We start from the raw sequence: 13,494 nt of genomic DNA, 5'->3' as shown, positions 1-13,494 counted from the left end.
TTTTCCAATCGACCCTGATCTGTGATCAGCTCAGCACATCAAATGTTCAATAAATCGAACCCTGCCACCACCATCATTCATTATATGCGTCAAAGCTAATCACATCTTCAGTCCTGAAAATCAGAAAGACTTCCTTTGAAGCCTAAATACTCATAGTGTTCAAGTTCCTTCATTTTAGTTGGGTTCAAAACCACTACCTCCAACAGGGGAATGTCGTTTCCTCTATTGTACATTATAGGGGGAAAAAATCGGTCAAAATAGGAAGAAATCGAAAAACTGGAATCGGAACAAAAGCATTATCATTGTAACTTTACCGCAGAAAAACATGGAACTTGATTAAATCCACTTCAAACCGACGCTGAGATGAGCCGAATCAGAGACCATGACAGGGATCGAATGAGATCAGAAGTTTTCTTTGTGACATTTAAATAACTAATTTTTTACAAATATATTTTTCTGAATGCACCTTGTTTTCATCCATTATCCATTTTCCTGAAGATGTTTAAGTTTGACCAGCGAAAAAGAGTCTCATCCTCCAACTTGTCAGATTTACACAAGTCTTTTGTGTAGACAAGTCTTTATTTAAAAAAAAAAAAAAAGAAAAAGTTGAAAATTTGCCCCTTTTCACTTCATAACCCGTGAAAGTCACTAGCTTGGAAGAGTTCAGCTTTTTAACCCAAATCTCTTGTTTAAAATAATTTGTTTTCGGTTAAATCGCTCTAAAATATATTTAAATAGGTCTAAGGAAGACCTCCTGCAGTTAAAATGAAAAAGCGCAATTTAAAACGAAAAACATGGGGAAAAAAGAATAAACAATTTATTGTTAAGTTATGTCACAAATATATTCAGAATATAAATGAGGATATTTTTTTCAAATATACATTACTTTACAGTACACTTTCCCCTTCCAAAATAAGGGAACCAATGAAACAACAGACAGTGCTGTTATTAAAAAACAAATAAAAAAAATAAAAAACAAACGCTGTGATTTTCCAGATTTTACGGACTAAATGACACGCTGCGGTTGCGCGTTTATATGAAAGTAAAACATGAAAACAAAAAACAAACAAAAAAAACACCGATTCCAAAGCTGTGGATATGTTAGTGTGTAGTTTGACATCAGCTTGTCTTTTTTAAGCCCAGTCAAAGTTCGTAGGTACAAAAAAAATATGTCAAGCTGCGCCTTGATCTCTGAAAAAAAAAGGCCTGTCACCTTTCACCTGGCTGTCATGGACGCCCTGTTCAATGTCCACACTTGACTTTAAGGTCACAATACGTTTGAAGGTTGCAAGTCATCTTCCATATTTGCAAAAAAAAAAAAAATCCATCTTCAGAGATCTTGTCTGACACATCTCAGACTTCAGATTAAAATGGACACACACACACACACACGTGGGAATTTACTGGCCAGGTCGAAACGGAAGAGAACACGGCGTCGTCAGAGTGGGTCCGTTAGGAGGCCTTGTTCCCACCCTCCCTGACCAGACGCGACACTGACCTCCCCACCTGGATGCTTTTCTCATTTGTCGCATCATAGGTCCAAAAGGGGCCCAATTTCTCTTTAAAACGTAGTCCTGCTGGTGCCCTCTTTCTTTTGTGTGTTCCCCCAACCCCCATCTCACTCCTCACCCCTGTCAAGCCAGGTGGTACATACTGTATCCCACATGCGCGGCGTACAGTCCCACAGGAGACACTGGCAGCGAGTGCCTCTGGAACGGGTGCGAACCCGCGTAGGACGCCGGAACGTGTGCGCCGAGGGGGAAGGAGATCCCGAAGGCCGGTGGCAACATGGGCTTCGCTGCCATTTTCAGTTTTTCCAGCTCTGCCTCCTGGAGGCGCTTGGCCTTGGCTCTTCTGTTCTGGAACCAGATTTTCACCTGGGTCTCCGTGAGGTTGAGGGAGCTGGAGAACTCCGCTCGCTCCGCGATGGAGAGGTACTGCTTCTGGCGGAACTTCCTCTCCAAGGCCAGCAGCTGGGACGTGGTGAACGGAGTCCGAGGCTTTCGGTTTGTCTTGTGTTTGCGCAGCGGGCAGGCGGGAGGACTCAAGCGTCCTGCAACGACAACAAAGCGACCCGGTTACCAAAATAATAATAATAACAGTAATAATAAAAACATTTACTACCTCTGCGCAACTGAACACTGCGAAAAAAAAGTGGGTTGGCGCATTTTGGTCTCTTAAATTTACGCGTTAGTTTTACACTATGTACAATGTAAACTCTACCCATGCGTAATTCTCACAACAAGCATTTTAAAATGGGACTTACGTGGGGGTGTCGGGGAGAAACGTGGACTTTGAATCCACGAAGTCCTCTCTTGACTATCCGGACTCTCGGGTTTAATCAGCACATCATCGGACATGTTCATAATGTCGCCAACAGAAAACGCAGAGTTCATCGGCAAAGCGGGAACAGAAGCGTCCAGACCGGCGAAGGCGCCCATCCGCGTCCCCTTCCCTAACGACTGGGACGTCCCGGCCGCGCCGTCCGGAGATGGCACCTCTCTGCTGGGCTTCCTGTCAGCCATCAGCGCCTCCACGCTGAAAGGCAGGATCGCGACTTTGGGCTTCCCGGTCTCCTCTGCGGGGCTCAGGCTGGTCTGCATTTCGCCTCTATTGACGAGCGCCGATCGGGGGGAGAGGTCTTCGCTTTTCACACCGGCGGTCAGTGCTGACATGGCGATCGATGGGGCCATACAGGTCCCGACTGTGCGCAAGTAAAAATAAAAAAATAAATAATATAGGGAAAAGAGAGACGACTTTTTTTCCCCAAGTCTCGACTGTGACTGCGGGCCGTGGGAAGAGTTCTGCTAAAGTGACGGCATCCTCATGTTTATGCCGCCAGATTGGAGCGAAGAGCTGTATAATAAAGCAGGCGTGGAGAGAGAGGCGGCCAATCAGTGTGGACAGGGGGCCGGACCAAGTGAGATGTGGGGTTAAAAAAAAATAAAAAAATCAGACAGAGGAAGTTTAGCAATATAACCGACTTCAAATACACGTAAACAAAACAAACTCTTTATGATCCGTGGTTTAATCAGAGTAAGCGCTCCCAAATGGCGTTTGAGTTCTAATTATATCCAAGAACAGAAAGAATAAGATTTTTTTTCTCATACTGCTAAAACACACTGCTACATTTTAACCAGTGTGTTTGGACTGACTCCAATCGAAGATTCTGCTGTATGTAATGTAAAGGCAACTTTAAAATATGCTTACTTGGCTAAATTAGTGTAATTCTACATAGTTGTCGTTTTTGGCACCTGGTTTGTCCTTTAATGTCAAAATTAGTGAGTGAGGCCAAGCTACTTCAATCATTACATGCTAGTGAAAAAGACATAGCATTTTTAAAATCTATTCCAAGAAGTTGCCATTTTTCCTGAAAACAGCTGCTAGAAGTGTCATTTATTGGAGCTAATCAAATTAAGATCGGCTTGCTAGCAAGATTGACCTTATCGTTCTTTTTTAGTACTGAAATGTGGACAGATTTCTTGGTACTCGTCGATAGGATGAATAATAAATTCACATCTTGTTGCAGTCACATCATTGAACACAAATTTTGCTGATGTGATATTTTGTTTTCTCGCCAAATTCTGTAGAATAAACATTTTTTTAACACCAGCAAAAGTTGCCCTTTTCCAAGGTTTGGTTTGGTGTACAATTCCATTTTGCCACTAGGGCAGCCCTAGAAGATTGAAGCACACTACTCCAAATTGTCCAGAGAGCATATAGGTTATCTCCCTTCTCTTCAGCTCACCCACATATGGGAGAAGGTTGATATTGCCTCTAATAAATAATTTCTCTAGGGAGAAATGTGTCTTCAATAAGTATTAGAGACATGACCCACTTATAGGTTTTTGGTAGAGATCACCAGATATTTTTTTTCTTATTTAAATGAAATAGTTCATTCCAAGATTTCCTTCTGCATTCTCGTGAGGTTTCCATGGTTACTGGAAGAGAGGTCACCCCCACAGCATCACAGATCCTCCACTGAGCTACTTTTTTCCCCCACATATCTATTTTTGTTCTGCGCCAGACAGTCCCATCTGGAGTTTTGCTGTCTAACAACGCATCATTAAAGTCAACATGTTTACATTTGTGATGGTAGCGAAGAAAATTATTTCTGTTCCCATTACTCCCAAACAAATGCATGTAATATCTCATTCCCATTAAAGGACACTACAGTACACAATAAACCTTGGTGAACAGTTTTTTGATTTGATGTCAGAATAAGCCAGTGTCCAGCCTTCTGTTTTCACTGATCGAGTTGTTTCAAACTTTTTAAATGACTGTCGTCATTTAAAGGGTATGGACAGTTTTATGCAAGAAGAAATGCTGATGTCAGACTTCCTGGAATGGCATGTACTCATGTCTTTTTCTATTTTAAAGAGGGATAAAGAAAAATAGGATTTATTTATTTATTTATTCATTTATTTATTTATTTTACTCCCTTGCAGTGAAGGCAGGTAGAGTCTTTTTATATTGCATCAGTTCTCAGGCTATAGCGTCAGCACCGCTAATTACCACGCATAAACAATCTGTCACGATTTGTCAGTCTCTCTAATGGGCAGACAACTTATGTTGTTTTTAGGCGCCAGCAGCGGCCCGGATCAAAGGGCTGCACTTTTAGGGAGACTATTGGAGGGGAAAAAAAAAAAAGTTTTCGCTCGCACCCGGGAGAGCGCGGCACCTTCTCCTCCTCCTCCTCCTCCTCCTCCTCTTCTTCTTTCTTTTTCTCCTTCTCCTCCTCTTCCTCTGTCCGCCCTAGCCCAGGGACACTGAGCCATTCAGCCCGAGAAATTAGTCCGTCCTCAGCTGATCACATGCCGCTGCAGTCTATTCAAATGAGCGCCAGAGTCGTGTGGTGTCAGGCTGTATGTGGAGGAAGGGGCTCGGCGCCCACAGGTTTGCGCGAGCGGCGCAGGCAGCAGCGACGTAATGAAGGATTCCTGTGACGCACGTAATAAAGTCTCCACACCGCCGCTGACCCGTGGCTGTGGATGGACGGAGAGCTGCTGGTGCGGCTCTCCACGGTCAGAGGGACATCTCCCTCCCTTTTTGGCGGTACGCCGCCTCATTAAGTCTGGGCTTGTTGCGGTGGTTTGAAATGGTTAAAACGTTTAAAAAAAAAAAAAAAAAACCGCTTCTCATAAAGTGCAATTAACATTCAAGGTGACACAATGATTTGCGACGGAGGCGCCCGGCCGACCTTTCCTGCAAAGCAATAAAGATAGCCAGATAAGGTAAATAATCTGCTATTTGTGTGTGTGAGAGAGAGGCTTGTCGTGACCGGTTAAGAGGGCCATGAAAACCGATGTTAGTTTTTAATGAGAACTTGACTGCTAAAGTCATGAAAATCAAGGTACGAATCGGGGTTTTTTATTGACAGCTGCAGGTGATTATTGTCTTAGTTTTAATCGTTCCCCCCAGATGCACATCCTGCATTTGCAGATGATGCATGTGCTTTGTGCAGCTGTGCGTTTGGAAACACTTTTAAAAAAAAAACCAAAACCTGCAACACGGAACACTTTTAAAAGAGACCCGATGCTCCAGGGCTCCGTCAGCCGAAGGAAGACCTCTCTGCCTGGGGGCTCAAACACTTACCTTAGTGCAGGAGTGTGCCTTTACACTAATACACAGGAGGCATCAGTTGATGACTTCTTAAGCTCCGGATCAATTGGCCCCCGCGCTGCCACTTCGTTCCTTCATACTTCCATTTCGTACATGTAAACAAACACGTAATGTGAATAAGCTATTGCCTACCAATTTATTATTCTTGGTCGTTACAAGAATTGTGGTAACATGGTTTAATAAAAAACTGTTAAGAAATTGCTATTATCTAATTGAAATGTACCTTATTTTCTGAATACCCGATTACACTATTTTCATTTACTCTGCTTTTGATCCACTTTGGGGCCAATTGACTCTTAAGAAATATGACAGTTATTGTCACATTTCTTAAGATGTGACAATATAATTGTCACATCTTAAGTTAGTTATGATACATCAGTTCAAATTTCATTCAAAATCACAAGTGGAATCCAGAACATTATAATTCACCAGCAGTGAGAACGATTACGAAACGCAGTAAGGTATTAAACGACTAAAAACAAAAAAGGAAAAAAAAATCGGTAGGGAGGGACCATATGAGCAGCAGAAATGAAAATAGAATGTCACGTACTTTTAAATATTTCACCACGCTTTTCATGACATCAAAGTCACACGATTTGTTAAACTATTTATTACTTAATTTTAAAAAAAGATGCACAGCGGTATCAACAGAAGGCGAGACATGACTAATGTGAGTAAAATAATTAAGAGGCTAATTGAGTTGACTAATGTTTGGCACGAAGCAGCCTCGGTTTAGGCGGCTCATGTTTATGCAGAGAAATGAATCAAATGCGAAATTGCGTGTTTGTTTGCTTTGTAACATTATGAACACGTCAAGACGATGAATTAATTATAAACCGACAAGTGTCTGCCTCATGGACACATTTTCTTCAGTCGTCACTAAAACACAATTTTATATAAAAATACGTGCATTTTTGAGCCCCTAAGGCGCTCCACTGCAGACTTTTGTATATTTTAGCTCCATGTGGCAGCAGCGGGACTTTAGTGCCATTCAACATCCCAAACTCGAGCCTTTATATAAAAAAAAGACAGAGAGAGAGAGAGAGAGAGAGAGAGAGAGAGAGAGAGAGAGAGAGACTGATGTGCCACGGAGGAGACGATTACCATCCCGTTTTATTTAAATCCCGGGGCAACAAATGAGGGCCGAGTTAAGTTACAGAAAAAAGGTTTAAGGCCCATCGGGCCTTTCTTTAACTTCATAAACTACCTTTGATTCCTCCGCAGGGGGCTGGGGCTGCAGACAAAGGCCTCATTGTTGCCGCCTCCGAAAGTTGTCTTAACCCTTTTCATGCGAGCTCTGTCAATTTAAACTGTAAAGACATGAAAAGAGAAGTGGATGTCAAAAGGAGTTGTTGTTTTAGGTTAAATATTTGCTCTTGGTGCTTGTAAAGTGACTTCCATCCGGGGACAGTAACACTCAAGCACGGGTAGGTATGCTATTTTATTTATTTACTTGTTAATGAGAAGATTCAAGTATATGTTCGAAGAAAAGTGACTTCGCCGCCTCCGTGACTGTTTGAGTGGATTTCTCTTGGTGAGTTTCCCCCTGCGGAGAGATGAAAGCAGCAGCCTTCGGTCCGGCCCAAGGTCTGCATAATTATACATAATGGATCCTGTTTCAGAGCAATTAGCGCAATCAGGCGGAGCGGGCCACTTTGCTGCCACTAAGCAACAATGCCTCTCGGTCATTTAAGCTTCAGGATGCGCTCCAGCCAATCAGCGTGGCAGGTGTAGCTGTACCTGTGTGAACGTCCATCCACAGCGTTCATTTGAAAGAAAAAGTAGTCCGGGATTAGTTGGTACATATTTCCAAATTCCTGGATTAATTGTTCGTCGCTTTAGGTGGCAGCATAAAGGATCCGTTTTATGTTGCGAATAACTGTTACAAAAAAAAAAAAAATACAATTAATGATAATCGTAAAAAAAGCAAAGCATATCATACATTTTTTAAAATATAAAATTGGAAAATGTACTTTGCATTATTTTTTTGATTAGTGTGAGCTATTATGTGTATAAGACGTTTAAGACGAGTGAGTTTTTAATAAATAAATAACTTACTACATAAGCAAATAAATAAATAAATAAATAAATAACTTTGACCCATGTAAACTGCGAAATTGATCCTCACAGTTTTGTGTTTGTTTCACAAAATGACCTATGTAATATGGACCGGCTGTCAGTTCAAATGTGTGGAAACAACATTACTTCCAGTTTAATGTGATAACTCAGCCCCTGTCCGCCATATTGCTTGGGTAGGGAACTTTTTTCTTTTTCTTTTTTTTCTTTTTTTTTCTTTACAAACCTGGGGTTGTTCTTACGATCAAATATAAGTAACAATGAAATGGCTCACAAAAAGTCTGCATGGAATAACTTGGGACAGGAAAGAAAGAAAGAAAGAAAGAAAGAAAGAAAGAAAGAAAGAAAGAAAGAAAGAAAGAAAGAAAGAAAGAAAGAAAGAAAGAAAGAAAGAAAGAAAGAAAGAAAGAAAATATTAAAAATGCCTCATTTGTTCTGCCAGTTCTTGTCAGTGTGACTGAAATGACGTGCCTCCATCAAGTCATGACGGAAACAAAAGGCACAAGTTATTCACTTTATACTTTATGTCCAGATTTTAATGTAACAGATAATAAATCTCGCAGAACAGCAAACGGGAGGAAGCAGAGAAATAAAGTCCCGATATCGAGGCACGTCGAAGGAAATAAAGTATTTTAAAGCTTCCACAATTAAAACTCCTCCTAAAGTAGAAGAATGGTTGCTGTTTTTTTTACCTGCTCAAATTATTAACTTCCTAAGTCTATTAAATTGACCAAGAATAAAATACATTTTATTCCCCATTTATCTTTCCTCACCTTTTCCCGAGCTGACAGGCTGGATGAATGCGTCCCTGCGGAGATGGGGATGATTAAAAAAAAAAAAAAAAACCTCTCTGCGCTTCAGAGGAAAGGGAAGAAGAGGGGAAGTAAAAAAAAAAAAAACCTCTCTCAGCTCGGCTGTCGCCAGACTAGCGGGGGGGCATATTGTCTGAGGAGAAGCTCTGCAAAGAAAAATGTGCCTGCAGAATCAGGCACGGTGATTTAAGAAGGTCCAATGCGAGATACAGGTGGAAATGTTATCCAAATTTTGGGGTTTTGGTTGAAGGAAAATTCACAGTTCTGTCGTAATCGGCGCAGTCAGAGGTGTTTAAACTTTATCTGACCAATGAAGCACAATTTTAAGCATTAATATTTATGGACAACGCTGGTAGACGGTCTGCAAGAGGGTTAATGTTTGGGGTAATAATCCAACTAAAAGCAACGGCGACAACAAATAATTATCAGTCGTTATAGCAGCACTTTATTTTGACCTTGTGAGCTGGAATGTGGTTGTAATTTTGACAGGAGTGACGGATCCAGTATGTCCACCTTAAAAAAAGTGAAAGTTGCTTCCACACTGATCAGTGTTTGTAGGGGTTTGGTTGTATAAGAACCGATGTAAACCCTTACAAACCCGTTCTGGGAGTAAATAAATGCATTTAAAAATTTTATTATGTAGCCAATTAAGTGTTGATCTAACAACAGATATAAATTAAAATGTCGGAGAGATTCCCCTCCTTTTTGTTTTTTTTAGATATTTCAACTGTTTAAAAGCACTCGTGGTGTTGGATAATATTTCAGTTTAACAAGTTTATTATAAAGTATCTGGACATTATTATTCAGATCAGTTTTCTATTAAAATGCTTTTTATGTTGTCAGTTTAATAAATTATGTTATCAGCAATGAATACTTTTTTGGGGGGAACAATGCCTATTAAACCGAGGATATTATTTTTAAAAAAATACTCCTATTATTACAATAAGAATGACAAATATATTTAAAAATGTCAAATAATTCCTGGTGTTTTGCGTTTTTTTACCCCCTTTACTCCAAGGTCATGCCTCCCAGGGCAGAAAGCCATATCACCCAGACATTTCGCTTTTATAAGTTGTAGCTGGTTAAATCACTTTTATCTTAGTATAAATAATATTTCTCATAAAATATGACATATTTTTAATAGAAATAATACTATTATTACAATTACTTTTATTAATAATAATAATAATAATAATAATAATAATAATAATAATAATAATAATAGCACTCGTAAATAAATTATCGGGAATTTTGTATTCAGTTCAGTTTATTTATATAGCGCCAATTACAGGTGACGTCATCTCAAGGCGATTAATATGTGATCGAAAAGAGCGCAATTCGGTCCAAATTCCTTTAACATCAATTCAGTTCAATTCATAACAACCCGATCCAATCAGTTTGGGTTCATTTGGGTTCATTTTGGATTTAGCAGTTACATTATGGTCCAGTGCTGTGTATTCGGTGCGTTGCTGAGAGGCTCCATAGGCTCCACGTCTCTTCATTATTCCAGCATCACTCACACACTCTCGCCCAGCCTGATAGGATCAGCATCCCTCACGCTGTGACCCCTGCTTGACTTCCAAATCAAAATCATTTCACCGTGCCAGCAGGCGTATCACTCCCTGAGCCTGTCGCCCAATGCGCTGTAAAATCCAGATAAAAACTGCTGCTTTTCTCTCTCTCTCTCTCTCTCTCTCTCTCTCTCTCTCTCTCTCTCTCTCTCTCTCTCTCTCTTTTAAGATTTACAACATTTCATCGCTCAGCCAAAGAGATCTCAATTACCCGCGGTGCAGCTTTTGGTGTGAAATTAAATTATCGCCTTCCCCTTTATTTCTCTCACGCCATTAAACATCCTTGCACGGTGAAATCGTTTGCAAATCACTGGTCTGGCTAACATGATATCTAAAAAATGGATTGATTAACTAATGGCGAAGCGTTTGATAACTCCATCATTTCGGTGGGGGCTCCCAGACGCAGAGTGCGCTTGTTGATTAGAAATCAAATTAGTGTTAAATGCTTAATAAGCGCGAAACAAGCAATAGCTGCGGGAAACAAATCATCCAGTTGATTGGTCATTAAAAAGATGCTCGGCGATTGGCTAAATGAAGTGGAGCGCTGAAACGCCACCACACGCGTTTGGAACTAATAAAAACATGTACAGCTTTATGCTAGCTCTAATTATTATTATTATTATTATTATTATTATTATTATTATTATTATTATTATTATTATTATTATTAATTAATGTTGTTGCTATGTAAAAGATGTATTTTTTATTACCTACCAATGCAGTAAAACATTATAATAATAATGTGAAGAAGAATATTTTAATTAAGAATATTTTAATTAAGAGTAATGTTTTAAATTATTTTAATTATTTGGAAAACATCATTTAAAATAAACAATGTTTTAATTTACAAAGCTTACTCATTAAATCAATTTTGTTCTATTATTACAATAAAAACCCATATATTAATAGATTTTGGGGGTATGTGTATTTTCTTTGGTCAAAGATATTTAAATACTATATATATATATATATATATATATATATATATATATATATATATATATATATATATATATATATATATGCAACTTGGTAAGCTATTTTAAAAATATCCTGCTATCTTGCCTTGCCCTTGTGTTGACCCAATACACATAGACTATTATTTACAAAAGCTTTAAGTCTTCCTGGCCATCATGCTCTGTGGATTTGGTCAAAGTAAACCAAATGAGAGCAGAAGAGGACGGGGTGAACTCGAGGAGGGGTTGGGAGGGGAGGTTTGTCTGAGACGTTTCGGGGCTGAGCCGCGCCGTGCCCACGTCCCTCCAACCAGTCTGCTGCAGACCTGGCTCCATTCTAATCTCAAAAGTCTCAACCGTCTGCAACCCAAGTTTATCCAGAGGGGTTGAGGTTCCTGTATTGCCCCACCCTGCCTCCCTTCCCCCAGTCACCACCCTTCCGTACCAACCTCCTGTCTTTCGCTCACCTCTTCACACAGCAACACACTGCCAGTGACCTTTCACTGACTCCTGCTGCCTAATCTTTTAAACGTGGGCAAAGCCTGAAATGATGAGGAGTTTCTGTTTCTTCATCCAGGTGATGCCCTTGTGTGACCAGCAGCATGGTAATCCTGAAACACAACCTTTAGAAATTACAGCACACTTTACGTCTGAAAACACGGATGTAGTTAAAACATATTCTTAAATCCACACTTGGAATAGCTGCAGTGCTTTGAAGGAGTAAAACGATGTCGGACAGTATTGCACAATGCATTACCCAGAACTGGGAGGAGAACATGGTGGTGGCAGCATTATGCTGTGGCGGTGTTTTTCTTCAACTAGGAGAGGGAATCTGGTCAGAGCTAATGGGAATATAATGGAGCTAAGTAAAGCGCATTACTTTGCACTAAAACTAGAGTTTATTGTTTTACAGTGTGCACTTTTAAATTGCAATAAACTGCAATAAGATGTTTGAAATTTTGCAACTGTAACGTGTCTAAATACGGAGAGCTTCCACGGGTCAGTATCTTATTTTTGGGGATAGCAATAAGAGTTGTAAAAGTAAACCTGTTGACTCAAAGTCATTGATTAGCAAGAAAGCAGTGGAACTAATGTAACATACGTGTAGCATTTTTACAGTGACTCTTAGAGATTAGGAGTTAATCAATATACAAAAAATAAAAACCAACACTACACTCTAAACAACGTTGAGAAAGATGTTCTCAACGTAACAACGCTTGGAAATATATATCACAGTTTACATCTAAAATTCACCGTCAAATTTGGTAAACAAAACAACACGATTACGTTGATGATTTGGCATTTTAAAACACACCTTTCCTTGGTCTGATCTCCTATCAGTTATGTAAAGTCACTGCTCCGTAATGGACACTCAGTCTGGATGTCTCAGCAGTCCTCTCACAGTGAGCTCACTCAGGCAGCAGCTCTTGCTCTCCTTTCTTCTTCCCCTGGGCCCCAGTCCTCTCCTATGGGAGACATATTTAATTTAATTAAGGCCTGTCAGCGCTATTGATTTTGGCACTTTCAATTACGGCCGGGCCTTTTATGGGCTCTCTTGGCTGCGGATCTACTGATCTGTGATGAGGGGGGCCCTATCAGTGCCGGACCACATGGACGCCGAGCCTCTTTGTCTTCCTTATGGCTCTGCGCTGTCTGCAGGAGACACTGACACATGGCTGCGGCTCCAGCCCCTCTCCCCTCCCGCTACCCATAATTAATCCCTCATTAGACAGGTCTTTATTGTTTAATTTGTGCAGTTCATAATCAAATTGGGCAGATTAATTGCTACAGAATTTAGAAACGTGGTGAAAGATGAGCACTTTTAATTGCCTTCAGGTTTTATGGCACCCACGGATCTCTGCAAAGCTTTCACAGGAGCCGGGGACAAATATTTCACACGCTATAGAGTTTCACCAAGAGCAGATTTTGACTGATGAACTTTCTTTTAATTATTATCACTATTTTCTTGAAAGCGTTTCTACTTAGCTGAAGCTCATTAAAACGTTACATGGAGGTAAATTCTCCTTCACATATGCAATTGCTAAAGTCAACCTCACAATTTCTTTTTTGTTTATTTATAGGCTCGGACTTCTGCCTGTGTTTTCTGTTTGTCTGCTTCTGTGTCCTGTGAGCGTGTGTGTGTGTGTGTGTGTGTGTGTGTAGTGCGTTTGTTTGTAATACCTTGTGGGGACCATTTTCCTGACACATACGACGTTGTGGGGACCCACTGCTCCTTGTGGGGACCAAGATGTGAAACAATATTAGTTGTAGTGGTGACAATTACTGAATGCATTTGAGTTTACTGATTTTGCCTCTCGTTCAGTGGAGCAGAGGTGTTAGGTGTGACAATAAACGCAAAATGAGCGATTTGCTTGACACATTTTTACTGCATATATTTAAGTGGTAGCCAACATAACTGCAGCTCCTAGCACATCATAAAAAAAACACTTTTGCACG

At 40.2% G+C, this 13,494-nt stretch overlaps 1 protein-coding gene across 1 annotated transcript; it reads right to left on the bottom strand.

Annotated features, from left to right (window-relative positions):
• Positions 1–795: 795 nt before the first annotated feature.
• On the bottom strand, positions 796–3,144 carry msx1a (muscle segment homeobox 1a). The gene is made up of 2 exons (XM_015005458.2): positions 2,267–3,144; positions 796–2,053 (listed from the first exon to the last, which is right to left on the bottom strand). Exons 1-2 carry the CDS (start codon positions 2,691–2,693, stop codon positions 1,635–1,637), a joined length of 846 nt encoding a protein of 281 aa, XP_014860944.1. The 5' UTR covers positions 2,694–3,144; the 3' UTR covers positions 796–1,634.
• Between the last annotated feature and the right edge of the window lie 10,350 nt (positions 3,145–13,494).

This window comes from Poecilia mexicana, unplaced genomic scaffold (genome assembly GCF_051168715.1).
Source record: "Poecilia mexicana isolate PSO_F unplaced genomic scaffold, ASM5116871v1 scaffold_5, whole genome shotgun sequence".
Taxonomy (NCBI): domain Eukaryota; kingdom Metazoa; phylum Chordata; class Actinopteri; order Cyprinodontiformes; family Poeciliidae; genus Poecilia; species Poecilia mexicana.
The sequence above is the reverse complement of the archived record's forward strand: the minus strand, read 5'-3'. Positions and strand labels throughout refer to the sequence as shown.